The sequence below is a fragment of the Chiloscyllium plagiosum genome, unplaced genomic scaffold, assembly GCF_037043375.1.
Source record: "Chiloscyllium plagiosum isolate Xiang-an unplaced genomic scaffold, Cpla_swu_hap1 HiC_scaffold_13, whole genome shotgun sequence".
Classification (NCBI taxonomy): Eukaryota; Metazoa; Chordata; class Chondrichthyes; order Orectolobiformes; family Hemiscylliidae; genus Chiloscyllium; species Chiloscyllium plagiosum.
The window spans coordinates 62,304,263-62,331,105 of NW_028270151.1; the positions used below are offsets into that span (position 1 = coordinate 62,304,263).

General features: G+C 40.0%; 1 protein-coding gene across 8 annotated transcripts in view; it reads left to right on the forward strand.

Moving 5' to 3' along the window:
* dock10 (dedicator of cytokinesis 10) overlaps positions 1–26,843 on the forward strand; it is a 333,920-nt gene that overhangs the window by 182,466 nt on the left and 124,611 nt on the right. For all 8 annotated transcript variants that reach the window (XM_087993668.1, XM_087993671.1, XM_043702110.2 and 5 more), the window contains exons 4-10: positions 556–638; positions 1,483–1,555; positions 2,784–2,909; positions 4,396–4,530; positions 21,081–21,276; positions 21,733–21,809; positions 24,855–24,938. In XM_087993668.1, the coding sequence (XP_087849794.1) occupies positions 556–638; positions 1,483–1,555; positions 2,784–2,909; positions 4,396–4,530; positions 21,081–21,276; positions 21,733–21,809; positions 24,855–24,938 (774 nt within the window). The remainder of the gene's footprint in view (positions 1–555; positions 639–1,482; positions 1,556–2,783; positions 2,910–4,395; positions 4,531–21,080; positions 21,277–21,732; positions 21,810–24,854; positions 24,939–26,843) is intronic.

A 26,843-nucleotide genomic window follows, 5' to 3' on the forward strand; every position in this document is an offset into this window, starting at 1 on the left:
CGGCTGAAGAAGTTGACTGCCATTTCAGCAAAATACTTGTCCCCATTAAAAGGGATTTATGCTGTTAATTATGGTAATTTTTTTGTGGTGAGCTGAATTGACAGTTAATGTACAAATACAGCAATTTTGTCAAGTCACTGTTTGCTGCTACACAGTACACAAGATATCTCTTCTTTACCACAATTTGCAGGATGGTTTACATATTCCCAATGATGAGAGCTAGTAAAGCTGGTAATTAAAACAGGAATGTTGAAATTACTTGGCAGATCTGGCAACATGTGTGGAACGAAAAGTGATAATTAACATTTTAGGACACTGATTACTTTTTGAAGTTCTGATGGATGAACGTTGACCTGAAACTCGAAAACTGATTTTCTCTCTTTGGTTGCTTTCAGACTTGCTGAGTACTGCCAACATTTTCTTCTGGTTTACCTGTTTCCAGAATCTGCAGTATTTTACCTTAGAATTAAACTGTGATATTTGTGTTGGAAATACCAGGATTGTATGGGATTTGGACGTGGTCTTGCAAGCTCATTTTCTTTCTCACATTTTCAGGCCTGCAAGTACTACAATTCCAATTGGAATATAGTGAACTACAAGTATGAAGAGTATTCAGGGGATCTTAAACAGTTACCTCGGTAAGTCTTTTTTAAAAAGATACTCTAATTTTAATCTTTGGTAATATTGTTGTTTATTTTATCTTAACTTGATCCACAACTGTTGAAAATCTGAATGCTGAAAATGTGTTGCTGGAAAAGCGCAGCAGGTCAGGGAGCATCCAAGGAGCAGGAGAAGGGCTCATGCCCGAAACATCAATTCTCCTGCTCCTTGGATGCTGCCTGACCTGCTGCGTTTTTCCAGCAACACATTTTCGGCTCTGATCTCCAGCATCTGCAGTCCTCACTTTCTCCTAGAAAATCTGAATGCCCCTATAATATTATTTGCTCATAATTGAGGAATGTTTGGTGCCTTATTTGTGCCTTGAAACAGATAATACATTTTTGATTAAAGGTCAATGTTACAGTATTGTTTCACATAAACAAATTTGGAGTTGAAATATACGTGATTAATACATAATTTCCTTAAAGTGGGTTGAAAATTTCTGTCTATCTCACAGCGTTCCCACTTATTTTGACAACAGTGTAATGCAGGAAACTGGCACTGATTGATGAGCAGGACAGTTAAAGTGAGGGTATTGTAATGAAGGGAAGAGATTGGGAGTTTGGTCCTTTTCCAACCAAATCAACTGATTAATTCATTCGAGTCAGAAAATATGCTGTAATCTTGTAGTTTTATACCAAAATCATACGCAATTACATTTATTACAACAGTACTTGCTTAAAAACTCTACAATATTAAATAGATATTATTGCTAAGGGTACAAAACAATGAGAGAGAGAGTTGTTTTGGAGAGTCTGAATTTATATATTTATATAGTTAAAAAAGGTGTTCAGAATAACCAGAAATGTGTTTCCTTTCTAGGAAACAGTTTAGACCAGATAAGCTGCCTTCGCATACATTTGAGATTGACCATGATGATATTGAGAAAGATGAGGTAGGTATACGTGACAAAATCATTGTTCAATTTAACAGTTATGTTTACTTCCCATTTCTGTAATCACAGATTTGCTCAGTGACTCTAAACCTAAACATAAAATTCAGTCTGCAATTAAATCATAATTATCGACAGTTATAATGTAAATAAAAGCACAATGATGAGACAAGACAAAAGAGAGTATTTCCACTTAGCTAGGAGAATTTACTTTGCTTGTATTCAACGAAATTTCTGTTATTCCAGCTCAAAAGTAGTACTTCTGACATGTGTCATCAAAATGCAATATTTAACAGCCTGACAGAGATGAGCAGCAATTGTACTTGATACACAGTGGAGCACAAGGTTGCTGAAATACAACATTTTTTGGTCACATTTTTCCGTTGTGTTGCTTTCTTTTCTCCTTTAGTTACCTTATGTCATTTAGCAAGTTTAGGTGATGTTTAGCCGTCAGGTGAATGGACTAAACCCCTGACTACTAAATGTCGCACGCAATTAACCATGTTATGAGAGAGATGTGGCCTTTTCTTTCTGCCTTTCTTAGATCCATTTGTAAGTTTAGGAATTCACTGTTTGGATAATTGAGATCACAGTATATGAAATTTGAGAAGTACAATCCTTTCATAATGGGAGAGCCTTTGTTGTAAATCTTAGAAGCCAGAGGGAAATTTGGTACCATGTAAGGAATTTGATTTATTAGTTTTGTTTATGGTAGCTGTTTCAAATTGGAAAGTTGAAAATCACACAGCACCATGTTATAGTCCAACAGACAATCACCTGATGAAGGAGCAGAACTCTGAAAGCTAGCGCTTCCAAGTAAACCTGTTGGATTATAACCTGGTGTTGTGTGATTTTTAATTTTGTACAAGCCAGTCCAACACCTGCACCTCCAAATTATAGTTTCAAAGTGGAGTTCGCAATTTTAATTGTTTCATTTGAAGATGTATTGCTCTTGATGTGACCTGTTCTCATGTATATATGTAATTATGACATAATTCTCACATTACACTGTATTAGGGATCATTGCATCATCTCTCTAGTAGGTTAATATTAAGTAATCCTGAAGTCATACAGATGTCTATATTTCATTTGTACATCCTTCAAACTGCATGGATACAACATACTGTACAAAACATTACTATAATTTGTTTGGGAGAGGAGGTGAGGAGAGAAGAAATTTAATTAACTCAGAAGTGAAACATCAATGTGTTCCAACTTTTATAATTTATAGGACACCACATCTCTATCGTCTTCAAAAGGAGGGGGTGGTGGTGGTGGAGGAATGAGCGTTTACAAGTCTGGCTGGCTTTACAAAGGGAATTTCAATAGCACTGTGAATAACAGCATTACTGTCCGAGTAAGTTATTCTTTCCTTAATTGATTCCGTTAACATAGCAAGATTTGTTTAAAATTTTACAATGCAGAACTGTTCCAACTATTAGAACAAAGCAAACTGAACAAACATTGTTTTCAGCAGTATTAGTTTGCAAATATTACTTTCCTGAAAAGGTTAAAAAGTTCAATATTAGCTCCTGGCAATTTCTAGCTTTGATATTTTAGCAAATGTAACGTTGTTTTGCTCTCCAAATTATTGAAATGTCTTGCTGATTCAAGTACAAAATACTGCTGGAAATCTCATATAAAAACAGAAAATGCTGAAAATATTCAGCAGATGCAAGGGCCAAAATAATACTCCAGGTTGATGACCAATATGTAGTTTTGTAATCTGGGAAATCTAAACCTGAGCCTACACACAGGCTGTATATGAAAATTGTGATCTATAACCTCTGTTTGGCTTCTGCATCATTCAGAAGTGTTTTGTCCACAGTACTGTTTATTTTACAGAAACATTCATTGCACATCCTGCACCTCCATGCAATAATCCCCCTTTCAGTCTGTTGTTTTATCTTTCAGATCAGATGTGTCTCTACTTATACAATAATGCCTTATTCATGTACAATCAACAACCAACCTTGTTGTAATGGAGCCCAGAGGAAGATGGAACAATCTCCCCATATTTTCAATAAGGCTCTTTATGAGCCTCCAGATTCAACAATTTCAGGCCATAACCTCTACCTCCATTTTTTGGGACAGGATTTGAGAGTGATGATCCTGGTCACGTTTTATACCTCAACTGGATTTATCATTTGTTTCTTTATTGTCCCATTGTTACCCACTTCTGTTTTTGCATTTAACTTCCACATTTTTCTGCTTAAAACCTGTTGCATTTCTAACATTTTACAGTTCTGACGAAAGATCATTGAACTGAAACATGAAGGATGAAATTGGAGGTGATCTGACCAGTGTATTAGTTTACCAGCATTATCCAGGTCACAGTCCGGGAAGAGTTTCAGACATCCTTCCTCACCTGGCTATACCTGTGGCCACAGACTGCCTTTGGAAGGATGGCCTTTTCACTCTGATGGTCCAGTCGCAGTGCCATTTTCAAGTTCGCATCACGTTTTGAGAGCATACCTGAAGATGGAGCTTTCTTCTCTCTCCCTTAGTGCAACAACAGGCTGCAGCTCCTTCAATAGGCCCTTCAGCTTTGATAATTTGCCTGTCATCCTTAGTTGGATGGCAAGCATGATCTCTGGCCACTGTTTAGCCAAACAAGACAAAAGCAATGCTTGATGACTGTTCTTAACAAAGTGACTTTGATCTCAGGGCTTGCCAAATTTGCTCACTAACTCTGATTCTCCCTCTTTAGATACAAGCTGATCTGCTGAGGTGTTTTTGCATTTTCTGTGTTTAGAACTAGATCGTGGTAGTTTAATGATCTCACATTTGTTCAGATTTTTTGTCTATCTGGGTATAATATTAAAATTTACTCTGTTTTGCAGTCTTTTAAAAGGCGATACTTCCAGCTAACACAGTTATCAGATAACTCATACATTATGAACTTTTACAAAGATGAAAAAATCTCAAAAGAACCTAAGGGTTGTATCTTCCTGGACTCTTGTACAGGTGTCCTTCAGGTAAGAGTGTGCTGTCAACTTGTATTAAATCAAAGGTCCATACCGCCTTGCAAAATTCAAAGCTTTTTAAATACTTCTGGTTATTATCTACTCTGATCAATTTATTGCATACTAAAAACTCTGGAATGGCAACACTAAAATTGCAGTTGTTGATAACTGTGAGCATGTTTTGTCACACACGTGGGGAATTCATTGCTATAGTGCCACTTTCATAAGAGCTTTGAATAAGGAAAGGACTGAAGAAGCTAAGCAGTTGACTGAACTCAAAGTAACTACAGGCTGTCACAGCCAAATTTGATCTTACATAAAATGGAGCTGTGAAATTTTCATCCAAAGTGAAAAAATAAACAGCTCGGCTCAAATGATATAAATATAGTTAACTAGGAAATTAATACAATCGCTCAAATGAACAAAGGCAACCAAGAATTATTTTTATTCATTCGTGCCAGGTTGACATTGCTGGTTGGATCGTTACTTATTGCCCGTGTATTGTTGCCGCTAAGAAAGTGGTAGTGAGCTGCTGTTTGAACTACTGCCTCATTTATACTAGGTACACTCACAATGGTGTTAAGGAGGGAGTTTCAGGATTTGACCTGGCAACACTAAAATGGCAATGTAGTTTCAATTCAGAATGGTGAATGGCTTGGAGTGGAACTTGAAAATGGTGGTCTTCCCATATATCTGCTGCCCTTGTGAGTTTTGGAAGGTGCAGTTTCAAGAGCCTGTGTGAATTTCTCCAGTGCATCTTGTTGATAGTACACACTGCTGCGACAGATTGGGTGACAGGTGGAGAGAGTAAATGCATGTGGATGTAGTGCTAATCAAGTGAGCCGCTGTGTCTTGGATGGTGTCAAGCTTCTTGAAACTGCATTCATCCAGACAATTGGTGAGTATTCCAACACACTTCTGACATGTGCCTTGTAGGTGGTGTACTGGCTTTGGTGAGTCAGTTACTTGCTGCAGGCCAACTCTTGTATTTATATGGCTAATTCAGTTCAATTTCTGGTGAATGGTAACCCCCAGGATGTTGATATCACAGGATTCAACAATGGTAATGCCAATGAATGTCAAGGGCAATTTTTGTATTGTCTTTATGAAGATGCTGTTGCCTGGCACCAGTGTGGAATGTTACTTATCACTGTCAGCCCAAACCTGGATAATGACCAGGTTTTAATGCATTTGGACATGGACTGCTTCAGTATCTGAGAAGTTGTGAATGGTGTTGAACACGATATGAAGATAGTGAACATCCCCATTTCTGACTTTATGATGGAGGGAAGTTATAGATGAAGCAGCTGAAGATGTTTAAGCCTCGGACACTACCCTGAAGAATTCCTGCAGCGATGTCCTGTTGCTGAGGAGCTGACCTGGATTTTCCCTTGCCCTGAAATCCTTTATTCCAACGTAGATTAGACTGTATGGAATCCCCATCATAAAAAGCTCGGAAGGAAATGCTTGATTAAATTGAATTTTCTGCAGGGCAATTCCACTAAGCCTGGAATATTCTTAAAGTCTTCCTTAGATCGGAGACTTTAGATGTTTCTGATGAAATCATGTAAAATTATTTGGAAAAAGTTATTCTGTTAGACTATGTCTAACTCCTGACTAAATATTAAAGTGATCCCACACTTACCTCATACACCCTAAACCAGTTGACCCACAGTCCATGTGCATCTGCCATACTAAGGCCCAATTCCGATGTTGAGACCTGCCTCCCCCTTTCTCCCCCCTCCCACCAAACCTGAGCTGACATCACTAGCCTCTCTCTACATAACCAGACCCACTATAAGTGATCTGACACTATCCTTCCCCCACTACATACAACTACATTGCTGACCCCTTCCTTCTGCTGGGCCCAACTCAATGTCCCAGCTCCATCTACCATCCCTCCCCCAAACCCCCTCACACCAGTGCTACCACCGTCACCATCACTGGATCCACCTGACTATCCCCTAGCCAGACCTGATTTCTTCCACCTGCTGCATTACTCACCATGCCACCTTGCACCTTGGCACCCTATCCAGTCAGCATCATGCCCCATACTACCTGTGTGAGATTGCCACTCCTCAAAACATCCATTGTCATATTTCATGATAGACAAGGGAATCTTGATGTGGGTGCAGACAGGAAAGTGAATCTGAGACCACAACCAGCTAAGTAATTTTGTCATTATGCGGCAGAACAGACTCAAAGGGTCAAATTGCCCACTCTTGCTCCTAGCTTCCTATTTGCAATGTTAAATACAGATTCTACTTATTTCTTTCTAGTCCCCCTCTGTTGGCATGGTGTATGATAGCCATAGGTGTACACCATACCTAGTGATACTTTCAATGTGCTTTAAATTGAAGAATTTTGACCTAGTGACAGTGAATGAACAGTGATTATTGTTCCAGGTCAGTTTGATATGAAGTTTAGAGGGTAACTTACAATGTCGAAAAGTGTGGTGCTGGAAAAGCAAGGAGGTCAGTCAGCATCCGAGGAGCAGGAGAGCATAAGCCCTTCACCAGAAGCTTACAATGTCCAATGTGATTCATGTAGCTTAGCATTGGAGTGGTCATGAGTCTGCAAGGTACTGTAGAAGAAACCTTGCTAAATTGCTGTGGTGCATCTTGTATATAGTGCACACTGCTGCTATACCGTGTCAGTGATATAGGATATGAATGTTTAACATGGTGGCTAGACTCCAGATTCTTTGTCCTGGACAGTGTCAAACATCTTCTATATTGTTGAAGATATGGTCATCCATCACATTCCTAATTGTGTCTTCATTGATGAGAGAGAGATTTTAGGGAGTTGGGAAATGAGCTTCTCACTGCAGAATTCCAAGACTTTGGTCTGTAATCGTAGTCATATTTTTTAAAATGGCTGGTCCAGTTCAATTTCTGATCATTGGTGACCAGGATATTGAGAAAGGGGGAGAACCCACAATGGTAATACCATTGAATGTAATGATAAGATGTTTATATTCTATCTTGTTGCAGATAGTTATTGCCTGGTGCTAGTGTGGTGTGGGTGTTACTTGCCACTTATTAGCCTAAGCCTGGATGTTGCCTGTGTCTTTCTGCATATGGGCGTTGATAGTTTCTGATCTGAGCAGTTGCAAACGACACTGAGCCTTGTACAATCATTAACAAATATCCCCACTTCTGACCTTATGATAGTTATTGATGAAGCAGCTGAAGCTGGTTTGACTAAGGACATAATCCTGAGGAACTCTTGCAGAAGTGTCCTGAAGCTGAAATAATTGCCCTCCAGTAACCCCAACTAATTTCCTTTGTGCTTAGTGTTCTTTAACTACTGGAGAAATGTTTATTCCTAATTCCTATTTAGTCTAGTATTGGTAGGGCCCCTTGTTGCTATATTCAGTGAAGTGTTTCCTTGATGTCATGGACAGTCACGCTTGTAAAACATAGAACAGCACAGCAAAGGAACAGACTCTTCAGCCCATCATGTCTGTGCTGACCATGATGCCATTCTAAACTAATCCCATCTGCCTGCACATGGTCCACATCTCTCTAATCCCTGCCTGTTTATGTGTCTGTATAAATGCTTTTAAACTTTGCTAATGTATCTGCTTCTGCCACCTCCCCCAGCAGTGTGTTCCAGGGACCTACCACCATGATGCCATTCTAAACTAATCCCATCTGCCTGCACATGGTCCACATCTCTCTAATCCCTGCCTGTTTATGTGTCTGTATAAATGCTTTTAAACTTTGCTAATGTATCTGCTTCTGCCACCTCCCCCAGCAGTGTGTTCCAGGGACCTACCACCATGATGCCATTCTAAACTAATCCCATCTGCCTGCACATGGTCCACATCTCTCTAATCCCTGCCTGTTTATGTGTCTGTATAAATGCTTTTAAACTTTGCTAATGTATCTGCTTCTGCCACCTCCCCCAGCAGTGTGTTCCAGGGACCTACCACCCTCTGTGTAAAAAGCTTTCCTTGTACATCTTCTTAAAACCCAGGCCTCAAATTCAACACTTTGATCTGTGGTTGGACCAAGACTGTAATGAGGACAGGAACAGACTGGACCTGGCAGAAATTCAGCTGAGTATTTGTGACACGATTACTACTGTATTGGTGTTGCTTGATTTCCCGACTGTGCCCCTTCCATCATTTTGTTGATGATTGAGTGGGGGCTGATGGGTGATAATCAGTTGGATTGGATATTTTCTGCTTGCTTGTATAGGACATAATGGGCAAGTTTCCATATTGTCAGTTGGATACTGGTGTTACTGTCTGTTAATGTAGCTGCACATTAGTTTGTTAGGAGAAAGTCAGGATTCCAGATGCTGGAGAGTCAGAGTCAAAAAATGTGGTGCTGGAAAAGCACAGCAGGTGGGGCAGCATCCGAGGAGCAGGAGAGTTGACGTTTTGGGCCTATGCCCTTCATCAGAAATGTGGAGAGGGAAGAGGGCTGAGGAAGAAAGGGGGGAGTGGGATGGGCAGGTAGTTGGGAAGGCGATAGGTGGATGCAGGTGGTGGTTAATGGTGATAGGTCAGTGGGGAGGAGGGAGCAGATAAGCGGGAAGGAAGATGGATAGGTAGGACACGTCAAGAAGGCGGTACCAAGTTGGAGGGTTGGATCTGGGATGAGGTAGGGGGAGGGGAGATTTGGAAACTGGAGAAGTTGATGTTGATGCCGTGTGGTTGTCAGGTCCTGAGGCAGAAGATGAAACATTTTTCCTCCAGTTGTCGAGTGGCTTGGATTTAGCAGTGGAGGAGGCCCAGGACTTGCATATCCTTGGCAGAGTGGGAGGGGGAGTTGAAGTGGTCAGCCATAGGGTGGTGGGATTGTTGGGTTTGTGTGGACCAGCAATGTTCCCTGAAACGCTCCATGAGTTGGCGTCCTGTCTCCTCAATGTCAAGGAGACAACACCAAGAGCAACAGATGCAATAGATGAGGTGGATTGATGAGCAAGAAAATCTCTGCCAGATGTGAAGTGATCCTTTGGGGCTTTGGATGGAGGTAAGGGGGGAGATGTGGGAGCTGGTTTTACCCCTTGTGCAGTGGCAAGGGAAGGTGCCGGAAATGGAGGGTGATTTGGTGGGAGGGGCATGAACTGAACGGAGGTGTCACAGAGGGAATGGTCTCTGCGGAATGCAGACAGGGTGGTGATGAAATTATATTTTTGGTGGAGGGGTCTGACAAATTATGACAAACTCACACCCACTCCATTATGGTAGGGTTAAAGGCCGGCATTCAGAGTTGTTTTTGAGCTCTTAGCTTTTGTGTTTGGAGTTAAAGGTTGGCTAATGCAAATGCAATTCATTTGCAATTGAAATTGTGCATACCACTGTAAACAATTTCGATGGATATAAAGTTGCAGGAAGCAGGGTGTGAAACTGCATTTTTTGGATTGCTGTTCATAAATGCAGTAACCTCAAAAACATGGCATTTATCTTCGAACATGTGGGCTGGCTGAACAAGCTGTGACAAATCAAACATACAGAAGGCCACAATGGAAAAAGAACATTGATGGTATAACCACAAGTTACTCCAGTTAGGCCAAGCAGATTTGTCAAAAGCTGTCATTTCAGCCACACTACAGAAGTGTCAATAACGCTTCTTCAAACAATACTTTCTGTTTCCTATTAGAATTTTAAAAACATTTTTATTTGTCTTATGTGCTTAGAAATATCCAGAAATTTTTTTTGAGTATGCCACACTGCATAAGTGTCCAACATTTATCTTGAAAATAGATTTATAAGTAGGAAAAAAACTTTCGTAGTTGGAACAAAAAATCAAAAATACCAAGGCCTTCATCTTTCATGGCATGTCCTACTGGAAATGATATGAGAACAAAACATTTTCTTTTATTTGATCCGGTTAACATCGTAGCGTTTAGGCTGAATTTTCATATCAGAGGTAGGATCATCTGGTGAGATTAATCCTAACTTTGCAGTCACGCCTGTCGAGAGATGACTGGCAGGTGAAATTTCCAGGAGTCCAAGCCCGAAGTGACCAGACTGATGCCTTTTGAAGCAATCAATGGCTCATCCACGTACAATTTCTCAGGTTTTGCCTCTTGACCACTTTAATCCATCCCCTCTGATACTTTCACTCCATCCACATCCTCTCCCTCACTGTCTTCATCCACCACTTGAACATTGTCCACTTTATGAACAGAACACAGCAGCAATTTCCTTTAAAGACAGTAAGAACTCTCTGTGCAAATAGACTCTTTGAACTAACAGCACAAATAATGGCAAGCAGTTCTAAAATGGTTATCTTGCTGGATTGTAGCCAAGAGCCCATAAAACTTCCTGAGTAAATAAGGCTTTAGAACTGTGATCTCAATCGATTTATATACTGAAAGAAATGGGAAATAATTAAATAACTCCACATTATCATACAAGGTCTCACTTCCAATAATGTGAAAGGCACTCTACCTTTTTATATATTGGATGTATTTGAGTCTCACTAATTTAAAGATGTTTATACATTTTCGAGATTGATCTTTTCCTTGAGAGCCTGCCAGTTGATACAAGTAACAGTTTGCGAAACATTTTGTTTGGGTAGTTTTATTTTTCAATCATGGTTGTCCTAACTCACCTTACTGACTATAGATATAACTGATAATCAGGCATTTAATAGTAAGGTAACAAGGAGAGAAATCCATTTTCACTGACCTTTTTAAGATCTTCTCATGTCCAATCCATGGTTCATACTACTATGTAGACAGGTAGGAGGCTCGGAGAACACAGTAAGCCAGGCAGCATCAGGAGGTGCAGAAGTCGACATTTCAGGTGTAACCCTTCTTCCGGACTGGTGGTGGGAGTGGGGGGAGCTGCAGATAAAGGAGGAGGCGGGGGCAGGGTGGTGAAGTGGGAGTAGGTGAAGACAGGTAGAGGGTATGACCTGGTTGGTCAATGGGAGAAATGAATCCGGTCAGCAGCAGGGAGCAGTGGAAGGGAAGGGGACGGGCTCGGATGGGAGTCGGGAGATGGGGAGGGAGGTTATTTGAAATTGAACAACTCAATATTGAGTCCTCTGGGTTGTAGGAAAATAAGATGTGGTTCCTCCAGTAGGAACTGTGGTTTGTTTTGGCAATGGAGGAGGCCAAGGATGGTCATGTTGGAAAGGGAATGATTGGGGAATTGAAATGGGCGGTGACTGGGAGGTCAGGACAGCCCCTGCAGGCCTAGTTGAGATGTTCAGTGAACATTCCCTAAGTTTGTGCTTGTCTACCCGATGTAGAGAAGACCACATCAGGAGCAAACTGGAGTAAACTGGGATGGAAGAGAGGCAGGTGAACCTCTATCTCACCTGGAAGGGCTGTTTAGGACCCTGGTTGGAGGCAAGGATGGTGGTGTAGCAGCAGGTTTTGCATCTTTTCTAGTTGCAGAGGGAAGGTACCTGGGGGTTCGGTGGCAGGGGTAGCGTGAATGAGGACTGTCAGAGGGAATGGTCCTTGTGGAAGGAGTGGGGAGGGGCAGATGTTCTTGGTGGTGGGGGGTACACCACCCCTTCCACACCTCCATTAGGACCCCAAACAGCCCTTCCAGGTGAGACAGAGGTTAACCTGCCTCTCTTCCATCCCAGTTTACTCTATCAGGTGCTCCTGATGTGGTCTTCTCTACATCGGGTAGACAAGCACAAACTTAGGGAATGCTTCACCGAGCATCTCGACTAGGCCTGCAGGGGTTGACCTGACCTCCCAGTCACCGTCCATTTCAATTCCCCCAATCACTCCCTTTCTGACATGACTATCCTTGGTTTCCATTGCCAAAACAAACCACAGCTCCTATTGGAGGACAACACCTTGTCTACCGCCTGTGCACCCTATGGCCTGGAGGACTCAATATTGAGTTCTCCAATTTCAAATAACCTCCGTCCCCATCCACTAACTCCCTTCTCAGACCCTCCCCCTCCCTTCCACTGCTCCCCACCACCAACCGGATTCATTTCTCCCATTGACCAACCAGGTCGTAATCTCTACCTATCTTCACCTATCCCCACTTCACCACCCTGCCCCCACCTCCCCATTTATCTGCAGCTCCCCAGTACACCCACCCCAGTCCTGAAAAAGGGTTACACTTCTCCACCTCCTGGTGCTGCTGGCTTGCTGTGTTCTTCCAGCCTCCTGCCTGTCTATTTTGGATTCCAGCATCTGCAGTTGTTTTTAATCTCATACCACCATGTAGTGGATGTAAAACCCAACAGCCAATAAAGGCCAGCCACTTCCATGAAAAATCAACCTGGGGCAGGTTCTCCGTTAGTCTGCAATGTCATTGGTTTTCTGCAGAAAGATGGGAATGAAGGGATTGTGTTGATGTAGGTTTTATCTATCCTGTCGTGACTTGTCCTTGGATGAGCTTCCCCAATTTGTTATGACTAGTATACACGAGTTCTGGGGCCTACACCAGCAAACACAGGTCTTGGTTCTCACTCATATATAACCCCTGACATTTATTTTGCCTTGACTGCAGTCTTTTCTCCTATCACAATCATAGGTTAAGATACTCAAAGGAGATTACATTTCAGTTTGTAGAACATTGCTCCTCTAGGCACATCTGGGACACTTTCAAGTGTAACTTCCCGGAACTCCTGTCCTGGTAGCCATTGAATTTGTATCAGCAATCATTTGCTGCCTGTCTTTCAGATCAAAAACATGCTGCAATTGAAGTTTGTTATGTCCATAGCTTTGGGACAAGTGACTCATGATTATGACAGCACACACAGGGTTATTCTAGCTTTAGCTTAGGAGCAAGAGAGTCTGAATCAAATACAGGTACACACCGAGCTTGCAAAAACAAACATTCAATCAAAAAAACTCAACTTATTACAGATAAATTTTTATTTGAAAAGCACATGATCCCAGATCCTCGGTGACACACTCTTGCTACATTGCTGAATAATGTGACATTTTCAATGCCGAATCTATCATATTTTGATGCGCATTCAAACCCCTCTTCTATAATAACAACAAAAAAAGCAAAGAATTGGGAAAGGGTAATTGAAATCTGAAAGGGTTCAGAAAAGAATAATAAGGATGTTGCCAGAGTTGGAGGATTTGAACTATATGGAGAGGCTGAATAGGCTGGGGCTGTTTTCCCTGGAGCGTCGGAGGCTGAGAGGTGACCTTATAGAGGTTTACAAAATCATGAAGGGCATGGATAGGATAAATAGGCAAAGTCTTTTCCCTGGGGTCAGGGAGCCCAGAACTAGAGGGCATAGATTTAGAGTGAGAGGGGAAAGATACAAAAGAGACCTAAGAGACAACGTTTTCACTCAGAGGGTGGTACGTGTATGGAATGAGCTGCCAGAGAAAGTGGTGGAGGCTGGTACAAATGCAACATTTAAATGGCATCTGGATGGGTATATGAATAGGAAGGGTTTGGAGGGATATGGGCTGGGTGCTGGCAGTTGGGACTAGGCTGGGTTGGGATATCTGGTCAGTGTGGACGAGTTGGACCGAAAGGTGTGTTTCCGTGCTGTACATCTCTATGACTCTATGACTCTAAATGCAAAATATAAAAGAAAACCAAAATTGCTGGAGAAACTCAACACGTCTGGGCAGCATCTATGGAAAGAAAGCAGAATTAACGTTTCATGTCCAGGGACCCTTCCTCAGACCATCATCTGTATTACCTTGTTAGAAACATGGCAGCAGTGATTTCAGAGGTGTGATGGCAGACTTTTCAATTGAACTGTCTTACTGCTCCACTGTGAAATGAAGAATTGGGAGATGTTTATGAAATATTTATGCTTGAGCAAAATAACTATGACTCATCACAAATCTATTAATGACCTATTTCATGCCAAGGAGAGTACAGTGTAGAAAGCAAGTGTCTTCTAATGTACGAAACAAGAAGCAAATGAGATAATTGATGAATTTTTGCATGCCATTAAAGCAACAAGCAACCACATGTGACTTTGCTGAAATAGGAAATCAAAGCATAAATAATCAAAGGTTGTATACCTAGCCAACTATACTGAGCGGCGCTGAAGGAAAGACAGAAGCTATAAAGAGGTTTCCAAGTAAGCATGAGTACTGTTGCCTTCAGAACCCAGAGCCATTATGTTGGGGCTGACAATCATATGCATAGCACAGCAAAATGGTCAGTGAATGTAGCCATACGTTTTTGTTGTCTGCTGGAAATAACCAATCAGGGACCTTTGCCTGCTCTCAGAGATACAGGAGTTTCTGTCACTGTTGTCGTGATTGTAACGAGGTCAGCCAAGTGGACCTCATAGAATATGAGTTCCCTGATTGGACCAACTTAACAGCCCCCATCAGGGAGCCCTGGCTGACAGATAAGGACAGGAGCATCAGACATCCTGCTCAATCTGAGAGCTGGCTCTGAGGGTGCTGGATCAGTGTTAAGGATTCTCCACATATAAATAAAGGGTGACTAGGTGACAAGATACTGGCTTCTGTGGTGTTATTTCAACTGTCATGGGAACTTTCAATAAACTTTAGGATTTCCCCATTCTTTACAAACCAGAAAGTACTCAAATTTTCCCTTACAACAGTGATGAACCCCTGAAGATTCCCAGGACTTTGGGAATCCCAATCTCACCAAGAAACAAGTACTGCATTTGATGTCAAAGCTGGAAAATGTATCATGCTTATTGGTTTCCACTCATTAATAGGTGTGCCTGCAATTGCTGTCACGACATGATTCCTACACACATCAACAAAATTCTTGGATTGTAAAGCTGATATATGCAAGCAACATGCACATCCCAATCTGCTCTCAGTCTTACACCAGTGGTGACAAGCGCCCATTTCATGTCCAAAAGTATACAGAAAAGAATTATGCTAAATTAAACACAGAGTGACATGTGAAATTCAGAGCTACACTACCCCAACAGGGAGGTAAAATGCTTGTGAAATATGATGGTCATGTTCAAAAGCAAGCAATTCCATACAACATCCATCCATTTCCTGTGACCAAAACAAAATGGTTCATGATCAGTCCAAGCACAGCAGCAAATCCTCACACAAAACACATCAATCCTCAAAACATTGAAGACACTATTCATAAGCATTGAATCCAATTCCAAGTTCAATCTCTCACGTAAAAAGGAGTTAAATGGCATCACACCTGATGTCAGATGATGAGATAAAATGTCCAGCACATATCAATCAGTTATGTTTCAAACGGGGCTATTTTCAGTTATTTAAGAAATCTTTCTTCTAATTGTCTATTGCTGAGCACATTCTTAAAGTAATATTAAAGTTTGCATCCATAATTGTGTTGCTGGTAGAGTTGAATGTTCAAGTAATATTTATTGTTTACAGTTTTGGAAACAAACTATAGAAACATATCATCCTACTGAACTAAGAAGGGATGAGATATAACATATTAAGAATGGCATCGTACATTTTGTCCACTTAAGGCTGCCATACATACATCTACTGGCACAGAAAGAAAATAAATTAGGGGGGCAAAGACAGGCCACAATATATCTTTGCCAGATTAGAATATAGAAAATCCCAAGGCATTTTATAAGCATGTGAAGAGTAATAGGATTACCAGCAAAATAACATGGCCTATTAGAGACCTATGGAGCAATCTGTGCATGGAGCCAGAGGATGTGGGTGAGGTCTTAAATGAATGTTTCTCATCTGTATTCACAAGGGCGAAAGACATTATTGCCAGGGATTTCAGTTAGGATGGTGGGGCTCTGGACCAGTTCAAGATTGGTAATGAGGAGGATATATTCAATGTTTTAGAGTGCATAAATCCCAGGCTGCTGTGAGAGGTAAAAGAGAAGAATGTTGGGACCTTGGTGAATATATTTAATATTTTGCTGGTGACAGTGAAGTGCCAGATAACTGGATGATGGCTAATATGGTTCTTTTGTTCAAAAAAGGCAGCAAGGGTAGGCCAGGCAAGGCAGCAAGGGTAGGACAGTTAGTCTGACATAAGTGGTAGAGAAATTTTTGGAACAGATTCTGAAGGACAGGATTAAGCAATACTTGGAAAGGTAGGGATTAATCACGGATAGTCAGGATGAATTGTTCGAGGGAGGTCCTGTCTGACTAATGTAATTGAGTTTTTTTGAAAAGTAACTAAATATATTGATGAGAATAATACAGTTGATGTGGTTTACACGGACTTCAGTAAGTTCTTTGGCAAGTCCCACATGGGAGGTTGGTCCAAGAGGTAAGATGTTATGGGATCCAAGGCAAGTTGGCAAACTGGCTTTCAAATAAGCGACAAAGGATAATGGTGGAGGGGGATTTTTGTCATTGGAAGCCTCTGACCAACAGTGTACTACATGGTTCGGTGCTGGGACCCTCGCTGTTTGTTATTTACATTAACGACTTGGATGAGAATGTAGACAGTACAATTAGTAAGTTTGTAGATATCACAAAAATTGGTGGTGCTATTGATAGTGAAGAGAATAGTCTCAGGCTACAGAGTGATATTGATCAGCTGGTAAATTGGGCAGTGTAATGACAGATAGAATTTAATCCCGTTAAGTGCAAGATAGTACATTTTAGGAGGCCTAATAGGGAAGGATATGCACAATGAATAATAGGTTCTTAGGGATTTGGGAGAAACAAAGGGACCTTGGTGTACAAGTCCATAGATCCCTGCAGGTTTCAACACAGGTAGACAGGGTCGTGAAAAAGGCATAAGGGATGCTTGCCTTCATTAGCTGGGGTGAAGAATATAGGAGCAAGAAAGTCTTGTTACAACTTTATGCAACATTAATTAGGTCACAGATGGAATACTATGTGCAATACTGGTCACCATTTTGTGGAAAGAATATGATTGCTTTGGAGAGGGTGCAGAGGAGTTTCACCAGGATGTTGCTTGTGCTGAAAAGTCCCAGTAATGAGGAGAGACTGTTTAGACTAGTTTTGTTTTCCTTGACGGAGAGGACGCTGAGGGAGGATCTTATTGAGGAATACAAAATCTTGAGAGGCACAGACAAGATAGCTCATGAGAATCTTATCCACATGGTATTCATTTCTAAGATCAGATGGTACAAGTTTAAGTGAAGTGTAAGTGATGTAGAGGAGATTGGAGGAATTATTTTCACCTAGAGGATGGTAGAAAACGAAATGTACTGCCTGAGAGGGTGGAGGAGGCAGGTACTACCACAACATTTAAGAAACATCTTGAAGACTCCCTAAAATGCCAGGGCACAGTCGCCTGTGGATTAAGTGTGGGTAAATGGGATTAATGTAGTTTTATATTTGTTGATCAGCGTAGATATGGTGGGCTGGATCGCCTGTTTCTGTGCTATATAACTCCAAAGCCCAGAATAGATGGAATATTAAGGTCCTCACACTATCTGGGAGTGGGCTCGTGAAATACAGCACATAGCAATTAGTAGGGTTAATAGAGGCATAGGCTGGCCACTTAAGCACTATTCCACTCCCACTTGCTGATGGCAGTTCCAAATGGGTAGCTGGGAAGCTTTCATTGAGTAAACTGGTTTCGGGCAAGGGGAAAATCTGCTTTGGATCTCCTGCACCCATCAAAGTACGATCGCCATAAGGCCATACTCTTCCTCCAATCTTCCCTATCAGTGGCCTGTCTAACCTGGTTCCCTACCCCTTTCGTCCCATTCACAGGGGCAACCAGCCTGATCTTCTGTTACTCTGGACCTACCTTCAGTTTACCTTCCATAATCATCTCCCCATCAGGGATTGCCTGTGGTCCCATTTGCATTTGCAATACAGGAGACTGTTCATTGCCTTTGGGTCACTTTTTTTTAACTGCTCTACTCTGATTCCTGTATTAAATCTCATCTGCCTTCTCTGCTGGAGTAGAAGTCGGACTAGGATTTCCGGCCACTCCTCTGAATTATGGTTTCCCTGACACTGGCATCATGCCGCTAAGTATATACTCTGTTGTTTATAGAAATAATCTATCCTCTATAATGGAGCGTCCAAAATGTAATAATTTTCTCCAACTGCTGCTAACAAGTGAACCAACTCATAATTCCCACACTTCAATCTATTACACTTCAATTGGCCTTTTAAAGGATTAGTCTAACTGCATTTGATATAGTCAAACCCCTGGATCTCCCTGTTTATTTGCATACCTCAGTTTCTTTCTCTTGTTTGCACTCACATTCCTGTTTTCTCAAAGATATGCTGCCTATAGTTTTCATGTTCTTTCACTCTGTTGACTCTTTGTCCATTCTGCTAGCAGTTTTCCAGGCATTATTTGTCTGAATCTTTTGAACACGTTTCTGACAGACACCTCAGCACTTTCTGCAATTTTTCATAGCTATTAACGTTTTTTTTAATACTTCAAAACATTTTTACATTTGGCGAGCATAGCTGGCTTTAACAATACCATGCCACCATCCTTGTGGCAAATTTGCAGGGTTGTCACTAATTTTACGTCAACAATTTGAAGATAGTTTTAGATATCTATTGCTTTATTGCCATTGCTGATGTTCAAAAGTTTTAAAAGTTATTCATAAAGTTGCCAATGTCATTCCTCTATCCCTATTCCAAGTTCATGCCACCTTTTACACTGTGGCTGTGCTTCTCCTGTCCTTCCCCACACCCACTTTATTTCACCAGTCATGGTTTCTGACTACTTGCCTCCAAAGAATTGAGCTCTGTTGCACAGGGGCAGGAAATCCTGACCATGTTAAACTGTGGGATGAGGTTCCACTGATGGTACGAAACTTCGTTGACTGAATCCAGTCAAACAAGAAGAACAAGAATGGCACTGAGTGTGGAGCTGGAAATCAAAGTGGGGCTGGCGAAAATGCTATTTGTTTGTCTGCATTGCCGTCAAATCGACTCAAGTCGGCAAATAGAAGGCAGCGACTGTCAGTATGCAAGGTTGTTGTATCATTCAAGACAAAATACTGATCTCACATTGTAGACTGATAGACGAAAGCACAATAACTGTCGTTAGCTTTCGTAAACCGACACAGATGGTGGAAATAAAATCATGGTGGGACAACTGTTCAAATTAAAACTGACACTTGATGATGTATATGAAGCAGTCAGAGCAAAAACAGTCTGGGATACTAAGTATTATGTTACAAATCCTTCCAGTCACTTGCAACTTTGAAAAAGCAGATCAGACATCTATCAAGATTAGCATTTGAGACCACTTGACACATGAGAAGGATTCTGACAAAAATGAGAACAAAGTTAGATCAATGATAGTTTGGATTTTTAATTGGATACAATTTGTTCGAGTGGATGGAATTATCTAAAGACATTTGTAAAGGGCATTAACTAGAAATACTTTAAGCAAGCCTAATCTGCTTTCCAATAGAAATGAGTCCACAGTGGAATATTTCATTATGGCCGAGAAACTATGGAAACTCTGATTTTGCTTTTGGATTGTTGAAATGTCAGGAAACTGGTTTATATTTCATTCTTGCCACAACTAGATTCTGGTTTCTGGTACTGTCATTTGCTTTCTTTTAATATACCCTCACTATCATACCCCACAAAATACATTGAAGAAAAGAATATCTAGCCATAATGATCTGTAAAGAATTTATTTATAGGAGACGATGTCCTGGACTAGACAATCAGATTCAGTTCATATTTGTCAGATTACTCTCTTGCCCTTCCCCTTGTGTGAACATTTCCCAATGCCATGAAGAAGTATTGTAACTGTGGATCACCTTTGCAGTATCACTGTCACTTATTCTGTCATGTGATGGTCATATTAGTAGCTATTTGAAGTATGCTTATTTCATATGCTTGTGTGTAACAGAAAAATGTTTTTTTTCTATCGAATGTTACTGTTGACAGAATTGCAGAATGTTTGTCAGAGGTTAAATGGAACCTAAACATGAAAGATTTATTCTCCAGCTTGTAACAATTAGCTGAAGTGATATAGCTGTAGAAGTCCCTTACTTTGTTATGTCGCATGTATTCACGTTGCAAATTATATAATGCACTTTCTGTTATTTACACTGAAGTAATATTGTTTTGCATAAAGTGATTGGATATTGATTTTCACTCTCTGTCCAACCCCAAATGTTGAGGGGAGAATACTCTTCCAGTGGAGAGATTTGGGCACTTATTTCTCTGTTTCTATAAGTACTTGAAGCTATCAGCAATTCCACCTTTTGGGACAGGTGCTGACTCCCCAGATGCTTGGAAATTCTGTCTGCAGCCCCTCAAAATTATTATAAGGATGCTGAACCCATTAAATTACCCAGGCTCAACATTAGGGTCAAAATACCAGGACTCTTTACGTTAACACTATTATGACCATACCCCGGATGAGGTTTCCCAATTCAGGATGTTTCCAGATGAGGTACTCAAACTGTTAAAGTGAGGAGGAATAAACAGCTCTCCTTCTTTATTCGCTCATCTTCTCTGTTGGTTGCAACAAGGTTAATTTGAAAAAGGATCCCTCCACTAATTACAAGACCCGAATTAACTTATGTTTTAACAGGAGCCAGTTTAAAAAGGCTTTATTTAATTAACAAAGAACAAGTTTAGTAATTTCTGAATGTGAAATGCAAAGCTTATTAACAAAATCATTCTGTTTGCTTGTCCTTGTTATTTTATGCTTACGTATTGGATCAAAATGACCGGTTCATGCATTCTTTTTCTCTGCTTTGTTTTTTTTAAATTTCCAGAACAGTAAACTTCGTCGGTATGCCTTTGAGTTGCAAATGAACAACGTGACATACTTTGTGCTGGCAGCCGATAGTGAGCAGGATATGGACGATTGGATTTCGACCTTGAATCGAATCCTCCAGATCAATCCAGAAGGATCTATACAGGAAAGAAAAAGTGTGGACCTTACAGATGTCAAACATGATGAAACTCTGGGTAAGTTGATGCACTATGTGCCGCATTACGTGTTCAAAGTGAGGATGTCTAATTTCACTTCTTTTTAAAAACACATAGCTATAAAATTCTATAATGTGCATGCATTTTACTTAATGATCATAATTTATGAATACTTAGAGTGAATTAAACAAAACTGAAGTAAGTACTTTATTTCAAAATGCAGAGCAATTTTAAGGTAATCCAAAATTCTACTCTCATAATTAGGAGTGAGCTAAATTAGGAAAATTATTTACCATATTGTAAACTATGCTCCAATTACTGATACCTTTAAATATGTGCTTTAGCTAACCGTTCCGGTTTCATCCTATTTGTAAATTCTTTAGCTGATTATGCATATGTTTTGGTGCAATTCAGCAAGAAATAGTTGAAGCTTGCTAAATTGATTAAGTTAACACATTACACAGACCCTATTTGATTGACTTCATTATTTCACAGAGGATGAAGTGACAGATGTTAGCTCAAGTGATGTAACTGATTCCACTGAGGACGCCATCCATCCAGAATTAGCAAAGGTAAAGATAACTCAGGGGCAATGCCTTCTTCTTCTGACCTCCAGTTGCTATATTGATAAAGTCACACTAAATCCACTGTGAGGCAAGGATTAAATGATAAAAAAAAGAACATTTTACACAGGAAAAAAATAATGATTACTTTTGTGCAGAGAAAAATACATTGAAGTGGAGCTGGTTACTGAATTGAGATTTGCAAAGACCACTTTTTGCAATCAGAATTAGGTATGACCTTTAAAGTCTTATGGCAAAACTGGGTGCCAGCTGTGTATTTTTAACAGCCATTCGTGGGTTCAGAGTTTGAATCCAGCCTTGCAAGTTGAGATGATACTTTTTAAAAAAAAATTGTTAGTGGTAAAAACTTTATGTGTCATAGGTGAAACAAATTTTGTCATTTATTCCATAACCGTTAACATAATTTTTCCACAGAGAAGTGTCTTAACGATGCCCTTTTTATGCAATGAAGATATACCACAATAGTGATGAGCTTTAATTGTGAATCATTATTATCCTATTAGATATGGAACTCTACCTTGCCCTGTCAGAATTTGAACATTTATTGGTCAATTTATTGTATTAAAATGAACATCTTTAAGGTTTTCATGGACAGTTATTTACATGGACACCTTCTTCTCTGCTAGGAATTGAGCTTTTAAGACCTTCAGAGATGGCAGAATTTTAATCACAATTACTTTCAGTGCAACTTGACTTTCTACAGTCTTTTGCAGTACCTTACAAAAACTCTCCTCGAACCTGCCCACACCTCCAAAAACGAGCCAACCATTCCTTACTCCCGGTAAAAATGACCACACTTGAGACTGAATGTTAATAGTGCTCTTTTGCAGGCTTTTGCTGAGGTTCCGAAAATTAAGCATGTTTTAGTAAGTTTTCAATATGTGTGATAAATTGACTAAGTTGCTACTATTATATGTCAATATAACTGGTAAATGTTCTGCATAGGTTTTAAAATCATTTCCAATAAATTTAAATCAAGATACTTGCAGTGGTGAGTAAGACAATTAAACAAATCAAAATGATATATTTTATGACAAACAGATTACAAACTGCATCAAGTTACCACTCTTAACTATACCATGAAACATTATCAATGCAGAATCTTATTTTTTAAGAGCCATCAAGTCCTAAAGTGCTATTTCATTGGATTATTTATGAGCAGCAATATGTAAATTGATTTAAACATAAACCCAAGGAAAAGAACTTGAGAAAACGAGAAAACCTTTGGGTTCTGAATATTCCAGGGCTCTGTCCCATCAGCGTAGTAGAGCAGAGCAGGTCTCAAGTAAAGCATTGAAACTTTGCCGAGTTGCTTGACAACAGTTTAAAAATTTGGTCTATGTAGGACACAATCCTAGCTCACATGTAACATTCCACTTCACCTTCTCATGGCTACCTTTATATCCAATATTTTTATAACCACTCCTAATTTCCCTTGAAAAGGTGGGGTACGTTTTGTTCTTGAAGCTCTGCAGCCCATCTCTTTTGGGTACATCCATCATGCTGTCTGGAAGGGAGTACCAACTATTTGACCCAGTAGTGTATGGGTTGGAGAGAACTTGCAATTGGTAGTGCTACCATCTGCTCTGCCTTTTGAGATGCAAGAGGCCCTGTGTTTTGTCTTGTAAAATTGCTGCAGCACAACATGTCGATGTTGCACACAGCCGCTGATGTCATATATTAATGGAGAAAACAAATGTTCATGGTTGTGTATGGAATGATCTTTTCTAGATCTTGTCAAGCTTCTTGAGTTTTGTTGGAGCTACACACCTTCAGATAGTGGAGACACTCACAGTCCTGATGTGTGTCTTGTAGACAGCAAACAGACTTTAGGACCGTCAGAACATGAGTTACTCATTGCAGAACTTTCAGCCTCTGAGCTGCTGTTGTAGCCTTTTTTGGGCCTTTTTTAATTTCAAAAATATACTTTATTCATTAAAAATTATTTATATACAGTGACTAGAGCAGTTCAGTTGGAGTTTGTCACGTTTTCCAACAAACAAACCAACGACATTTCTTACTTAGGAGAAAGTGAGGGCAGCAGATGCTGAAGATCAGAGTCAAGTGTGTAGTGTTGGAAAAGCACAGCAGGTCAGGTAGCATTCGAGGAGCAGGAGATTTGATGTTTCGGGCATAAGCCCTTCATCAACATTTCTTACTTATGCAAGACTATATTATATGTATTTGAGGCACCTGGAGGGTCCAATAACTGAACAGACCCTCATTGTACTTTGACAGAAAGACCTTAAATGGTGATCTTTCCCCGCTGCGCCTTGGCAGCAGCTGCCCCAAGCTTTAGAGTATCCCTCAGCACATAGTTCTGGACCTTGGAAAGTGCCAGTCTGCAACACTTGATCGAGGTCAACTCCTCGCTCTGGGAGACTAAAACATTTCAGGCAGTCCAGAGAGTGACATGCACTGAGTTGATGGTCCTCCAGGCACCGTCGATGTTTGTCTCGGTGTGCGTCCTGGGGAACAGACCAGAGAGCACAGAGTCCTGTGTCACAGAGCTGCTCAGCATGAATCTCGATAAAAACCACTGCATCTCTCTCCAGACTTCCTTTGCAAAGACACATTTCGGAAGGAGATGTGTGACTGTCTCAATCCCCTCTGCAGCCACTTCGAGGATAATTTGAGCCAGTTGTAACCCCCACAGGATGGTGTTGTTGTTTTTGAGGGATTCAGCAATGGTAATGCCTTTAATGTCAAGAGTAGATGGTGAGATTCCCTCTTGTTATGAATGGTCATTATCTAGTATGTGCATGGACTTGCTTGTCTATGTTATATTAATGTCCTCTGGTTTTGTTCTTCACTGTAAAAAGTGTGGTAACTTCACCCCACTCCAGTATCTATTATCTTTTCATAACATACTAACCAGGGCTATGCATATTATTCCAAGTAAGTTCCAACCAAACTTCAATGCAAATCTAATACAGCATCTCTACTTTTCAATTCCTTTAGAAGAAACCCCTGTTGATTTAGAAATGAAACATGCTGACTGTTACCTTTTCCTCTTACTTGTATTGTATACAGTACATTGCAGAAACAGAAGAGACTATTAAGATGTCCAGAAATGAAGAGCGATTGAATCTGTTTTCCCTTGACCCTGATATACCAGTAAGTAATTAATATTTTCAGTGCTGCTGTTTGGCCTCCATTCACAATGTAATTGATTTGCAACTCTGGAAATTATGCTGCAAATCTGACTGTCAATCTCAGTTTCCCAAGCTAAGGGGTGACCACGCAACTTGTTTGTAAGCTTCTACTGTGTTTCTGTTGAATTAGTCAGTCAGGTACTGCAATTAATTTTGTTAAAATGCAATTAATTGGTAGATAAGGCACTTTGAATTCCAAACTTGTCCATCACATTTTCCAATGCATTATGATTCTAGTTTCTGGCCACAACTACCAGAGGGGACAGTCTAACCCAGATAAATCTTAAGGGCACTTAATTCAACAGTGGCAGGACTGAGACATTGGAACTTATTTATTTTCTGCCATGATCCTTAACAGGGTGTAGGAAACAAAATCAATGTAGAGTGAAGAACAATTTAAAAAGTTCATGTAACATACCAAAACTAAAGGACTAGATTAACCATATTAATCATTTTGAATAAACTGTAACATTCTTTCCCATTCCAGTTAAGAATGCTTGTTTATAAATTAAATGTTCTTGTAATATGTTGGGCAATAATGCGAGGAAAATGTATTCACAATGTCATTGCAGTTCATACATTAACATTTATTAAATATTAATGCTTTGTTTTAATTAATAGTTGATTTAACACTGAACATGATGATGAGAACTACATCAGGTTCAATATGTAAACCATCCAGTTTATATGTTTTAAAATGTAGAAATAGTTCCAAATTGCTATTCTGCGATGTGCATCAGGTTAAGGCATGGTCACTTGTGGTTTGGTGTTTTTTGCAATGGAGTAGTTTTCTGAGGCTGCTATCGAGGCTGAAGCAGGAGATTTAGTCACTTTGGATGAAGTCTCTAGCATAAACTGATGTTTTCAGGAGAAAATTAAGTAGAAACTGTGAGCATGCTATTTTACTTTGAACTTCCAACTGAACTTCCAAACTTCATGGGCATAAAAATTCTGAACTCTCTTTCTTTCCCCTCAATTACTGTTTGACCCTATTTTCTTGTCCATCATTTGATTATCCTTGCTCATTTGCTAATTGCATCTTTTCTTTGCTAACTTTTGTTCTTTGTGTATGTATCAATTATATTGAAGTACCCTCGTCTCTTTCTGTTTCTCTCACTTTCGGGGTGCTCAAGTTTCCTTCTTTAATTCAGGTTGTACTTAATTGTTTCTTTAATCATGTTCTGACCACTTCCTCTCAATATTTGCATCGACTACCAACAGGAAACCAAGACCAGATGCTCTATACATTTGCAACAATATGTCACCATTGTCTATGGTCCACTTCAACCTTTACTGTGCTGCTTAATTGTTTCATGTACATGCGAAATACATAATACACAAAAACATAAAGTATATAAAATACTAGTTTTATTGTTAAGACCAACTTTTAACAATCTCATTTTAAAAACTAACATCCTTCTTTCTTTTATGTTCTTGTCTGTCTCATTTATTGTATCCAACAATGTGAAGGAGCTGAATTAGTATTGCTAATGATATTATTAATTAAATATGTTATTTGGACTTGCTTTATGGTAACAGATTGGTAACATTATCCCCCTTTTCAAGGAACAAAATTCAGTGAGTTTTTATTCTCATTGGAGTGCAGGGTTGCACATTTTTCTGAACACTAATAAATATAATTGAAAGTTGTCTCTTAATGTCTGAGCAACATGATTTAACCTCAGCCTCAGGAGAGCACTATCTACTGCCGAGAATGAATTTCCTTTTAGCACTCTGATCCTATAACCTGTGTGTGTGAGATGCAAAATTATGAATTTTATGAAATTGCAAAGAGTACGTAAAAAGGCTGATCTGTCTAACTTGTGCATTCTGCCATTTACGCTACGTGCGTGTTACTTTCCATCCT